Here is a 5,263-nt window from a genome sequence, read left to right on the forward strand (position 1 = left end):
AAAACCTTTTGTGCGCACGTTGATTGTACGGTTTACACATCCCAGAATTTAATCAGACTTTTAAGTTAGATTTTTAGGTTTTAAATTCTGCAGGATTTCCTTTCAGATAACGCTTTTGATTTTATCCTGAACATGATGTGCATTTTTCTTTACTTTTTCATATGAATTTTACAGGATGACGGTTAACCTCATCGCTCCTGGTGTTATAATGAGGTTAGCTCCACTCGTGAGGCAGCCTCATGTCTTCCTATTCTGTCCTGATGTCGTTACTGCTGAATTCATGAGAAATGTCATCAGATTTTCTTCATTCCGCTCGTGGATGCGCCGTCTCCAAGCTGAAATCTATCTGATGGTTGGTCCAATGAGAACGTTTGGTTTTAATCGCAGTGATTTTTATTTTACGAATAAGCTGTCGAATCCTGAAAGATTATTGTCACACAAATGCGGCTTAACGTTCCAGACGAAGTGAGCAGAACTTGTTTAGATCTGCCTGATCAGCAGCAGATTAATAGTCTATGATGCTTCTCTTGTTCACCGACAGTCCGAACTGAAGACTTTCTTCTTTTCTACAGACACATTTAATATAAATTAATGATGGCTGAATTATTACTACTTCAAGACAGCTGAATAAAACACATTCATTACGTCACATTGATGAATATACTTATCTCTACCGAACTATAAGCACGTCTAGAAGTTGCCCCATAAATCATTACATTCTCTAACAATTAAAGTAAAACATGTTCAGGAAAGGTCTTGTAATAGTTAGATATATAAACTACATTTGTGTTAAATCAGCCGAGTACAATGGGGATTAATATATACTGTACACGTCTGTGCATTTAACCTAATTTTAAGATGAATACATTCAATTTTACAGAAATGCAACCACTGATAAAACGCTAAAAAGGTCTGAGACGCCTGCAGTAAAGAAGTCTCAGTGTAGCGGTGCGGCCGGCTGCTCTGGCGCTCTGACGTGACAGCAGACGGCCATTCCTGCTGTGCTTTCTGCTGCTGTGGTCCTGTGAAAATGGCAGCTGTTTCCTTTAACCCCTGGACCCGAGACAGCAGAACCCTGAGACACGGTGCTGCATTCTGTCAGAGTCCAACCAGAGGGACAGGACACTTCGACCTGCGGGAGGACGCCGCCGTTCAAAGCTGCCGTTTTCAAACGGTTCTATTTATTTCAAATATTTACCCGATCCTTGCCAGCTGAGACTTCTTCCAGCAGTTTGCACTCTAAAGACGGAGCGTGGCAACACACGGCGTGTGATGTCACCACATCTGTGGCGATGCAACGGTTCCCGTCGCCGTGATGAGGGCGGGGGTCAGACAGGAGGTCAGCAGAGGACCAGGATGTACAGCCTGGAGAGAGATGAGCTCAGGGACAGATTCTCAGGCATCACATCTTCCACGCAAGAATCACCATGGAGACGCTAAATCAGGAACATGAAGTCAGCTACTGAATGGCCTTTTGACAGCCGTGCACGCATGGCTGGTGTTTATGCTGACAAGGAGAGCATTGTTCTCCCAGGATGATTGTCATGGTAACTAGTAGCACAGACTGTAATGTAATATCAAAACTACTTTTAAGAAGATGCTGACAGTGCCGCCTTTGAGCCGCGGGCTTGTCTGGCTTCAACATAAACACGTGTTTTGAGAGATTGTAGCCAGCCTCCAGCCTTTGGCGGGTCCAATCTTTTCATCCAAACACAGAGCAAGATTGGAAATGAGTAAAACGCGTTCACCTTTCCACACCAGCTGCACAGATGTGCAGGTTACAGCTGTGACTCACCAGTCAGGTGGTGCCGTGGGCCGACGCACTCGCCAGCTGGCCCGGGCTTGGGCCTAGCATGGACCCGGCACTGCAGCCCGCCAGCCACACAGCAGCGTGCCACAGCATACACACCTTTACCCCCTGGACCATTGTGGGCGACGCACTCCGTGCTCCGGTCGCTCACCTGTGCACACAACGTGAAGGCGTGTTCGACCGCAGACGGATGCGTTTTACAGTAAGGTCACTTTGAACTCACAGCGATGGCGTCGCCAGCTATGACGCCATCAGGACTGTAGCTGCTGCAGCTCATCATCCCCTCCCCCGCACGGCAGCGACTGACAGCCTGGTCGGCTCCGGACGCCCCTGACATCTCTGACCACACTGACCGACACAGAAGCTCGCCGTCTGCACATCCAAACAGACACGCACTGATTTATTTACACGTGCGGGCGTGTAAGATGGCGTGCTGCCACCAACCTGAGCTGTGGGCCGATGGCATGGCCGCCACCAGGTTTGGAGTGTCGAGACGATGCGTTTCCGACAAAGAGCGGAAGTTGATTGTGTTACTGGTGGAATAATGCAGCAGCATCTGCAGGACCTGCACCGGCGGCGCGTTCTGATTGGACGACAGGATCACCGCTGCTATACCTGCACATGCACACACCAGGAAACGAGTCATCGCTACTGCGGCATGGCGTCCATCGCCTTGTTGCGTGTGTGGGCGTGCATACCGGCGGCGTGTGCAGCAGCCTGCGATGTTCCACTGCTGGAGGTAAAACAGCTGCTGCAGTCACTGCTGGCACTAACGATGTCATCGCCGGGGGCGAACAGATCAACGCAGCGGCCGAAGTTGGTGCCCCCAGCGCCCTGAGACACGAGCTGGTTGGCCGCGTTAACCGCCCCGACCGTGATGACCTGCAACACAACAGAAACACGGGTAGGTTGGTGTGTGAATGGAAACCTCAGGCGTTTAAAGACCAGGCCTTGATGGCACCTCGGGCTCAGAGGCAGGCGAGTAGAGGCAGGCGTCGTCTCTGCGGTTCCCCGCAGCAGCGATGACCACAGCGCCGCTCGCCACCATGTCCCGGCAGGCTGCGTTTAACGAACGGCTGAACCCGCCAGCGAAAGGCAGCAGGACGACCACGGCGTCCACTGGGTGGGCGAGTAACTGCGCTCTGATATACTCTAGGCCTGAGGAGGGGAGGGGGGGGGGGGTTCAGACCAGAACACGTTTATTCTCCAGGAACAGCAGCATGGTCGTCCCGGTCCCATTCCAAGAGGCTGCTGGTCTTATTTAAGGTCCATACAGAAGCTTAGAGTAACGGTTGTGTCGGGGGGGGGGGGATCCCACCTGCCAGCGCTCCAGACACGGTCCCTTTCCCCTGACAGTTGAGCACACGGACCACGTTAACGCCGGCGCCTCGAGCAACACCAGAGTCTGAACCACTCACAACCCCCGCGACGTGTGTGCCGTGGCTGTGGCACTGACTGGCCTGGGGGGGGGGGCACATTCACTGGTGTGAGCTGCAACTAAACAAGTATTTAATACACAGGCATGTAATTAGTATGTAGAACCTGTCTATGAGCACTGACGCCATCTTCCTCCGGGACACTGTTGAAGTCTGTGATGAGCACTCGTCCTTCAAGCTCCCTGTGAGAGCTCTGAACGCCGCCATCCATCAGATACACCTCCGCCTTGCCCCCATCATCTGCACAGGGGGGGGGCTTTTAAGCATAATTCAGATGTGTGTTTGACAGAAAGGGAGAGACAGACTCACTGGGGGGCCTGTATGTTCGGTTCTCAAAGGTTCCACCGCGAGGCTGCAGCAGCCTCTGGAGGTTCCACGGGCTGCTCTGAGCAAAGATGGCCGAGTCCTCCTCCACGTAATGGACGAGAGGGAGCTTCAGCGCCTGGCGGGGGGGAGAGACAACGTTTATTGTGGGTCTAAAACAAAAGATAGAAGGCTTGTATCTCAGGTTGATGAATCGCCGTAGAATTATGTTTATTTTATTTGATAAACTAAGTGCTTTGTCCTTGGTAAGGACTGTAATGCGTTAATCAATAAAATCAAAAACACGTGTTTACTTTGTAACGACATTGATTCGTGCATCTTAAACATAATTAGGACATTATGATGATAATAATAATAATGAATATTATAATTTATATATTCATTTTCTAACTGATGTTATCCTGTAATGATGTTGTGGTTGATTAGAACCAAATAAATGTATTTATGCTGATGTAGTTCAATAGATTCTAAATGATCGATTAGAGCTCTGTTAGTCGTCGTCGTCGTGTCCCCCCCCCCCCCACCCCAGATTTACCATCTGAACGACGTCACTGCTCATCTTGACCAGGAAGCCACGCAGCGCTCCCGAGTAGGTCTGCAGGACCTCCAGAGGGAGGCCTCGCCTGGCTGCTCTGGCGCTCAGTCTCCGGATGGTCCTCTGCGCGCGCGGCTCGTGCGCTCCGGGACGCACGATGATCAGGTACTGGCCGGGCATGCGCCACGCTGCCTGGAACACGAGTGCGCACAGGAAGAAGAGGGGGAAAAAAACGAGACTTGCTTTCAAGATTGTGGTAGAAAATACTTTGTAAGTAATTGTTTAGTTTTTTTCTGCACTTGGGTGTTTACAAAGTAACACTGTCCTGATAATGTCGCAATCAAACACACACACACACACACGCAAATCCCGTTTTCCGTGTACATAGAGGCATTATTAGTATTAGATATAAATAATTTATATTATGTCAGTCTAACCTAATTGTGGCAGTATCATCCACAAAATAAAGATTCTTGTGTCCTCACTTAAATATTCTAAAAAGATGTAACAGATTAAGAGCCATTAAATATTCTAAACTAAATTAAACTACGTCAGATTTACATGAATAAAGAAACATTTACTTCATCCAATTATAGAAACATTCCATTCTAAAAATGACGACTTTTACTTGAAGTATTTGATTCTAATAACTGAAGTGCGTTTCTGTGTCTCTTTGACTTTAGTCAATGACCTGAGCACCACTGCAGCGCGCGCGCGCACACACACACACGCGCGCGCATGCCCGCGCGATATCACCTTGCTGCACCTGATGAGTTCGGCTCCGGTTTCAGACTTGGTCCTCTCCTCGCGGATCACATCCCGGATCACCTCGTCGTCCTCCGGGTAGTCCGACACACTCACGGCCAAAGACGCGCACAGACGCAGCGCGCAGCAAATCCAGAACGAGGCGCGACGCATTTTTCCAGCCTCCTTTGAACGTTTCCAGTCAAATGATCAGGATAACTTGATAAATCACACAAATCCATCCACCAATGACAGTTCGGTTGAAGTCTGAGTTGTGCAGATTTCTTTTTGACATCCCCGACTGCACGCCGGCTCGTCAGATAACACCTCCAACATCTATTCTGATTTAAGAAGAAAAGAAAAATCCATAAATGTATTCCATAATTGAAGGCGGGGGGGTGCTGACGTGACGTC

General features: G+C 49.5%; 1 protein-coding gene across 1 annotated transcript; it reads right to left on the reverse strand.

Annotated features, from left to right (window-relative positions):
- Nucleotides 1-937: 937 nt before the first annotated feature.
- pcsk9 (proprotein convertase subtilisin/kexin type 9) lies at nucleotides 938-4,879 on the reverse strand. Its single transcript, XM_068743537.1, has 12 exons — nucleotides 4,862-4,879; nucleotides 4,106-4,297; nucleotides 3,556-3,688; nucleotides 3,353-3,486; nucleotides 3,129-3,270; nucleotides 2,772-2,968; nucleotides 2,509-2,692; nucleotides 2,255-2,425; nucleotides 2,034-2,182; nucleotides 1,796-1,961; nucleotides 1,199-1,365; nucleotides 938-1,132 (listed from the first exon to the last, which is right to left on the reverse strand). The coding sequence occupies exons 2-12, from the start codon at nucleotides 4,283-4,285 to the stop codon at nucleotides 938-940; spliced, it is 1,818 nt and encodes a 605-aa protein (XP_068599638.1). The 5' UTR covers nucleotides 4,286-4,297; nucleotides 4,862-4,879.
- Nucleotides 4,880-5,263: the final 384 nt, after the last annotated feature.

Source organism: Brachionichthys hirsutus, chromosome 9, assembly GCF_040956055.1.
Source record: "Brachionichthys hirsutus isolate HB-005 chromosome 9, CSIRO-AGI_Bhir_v1, whole genome shotgun sequence".
Lineage (NCBI taxonomy): Eukaryota > Metazoa > Chordata > Actinopteri > Lophiiformes > Brachionichthyidae > Brachionichthys > Brachionichthys hirsutus.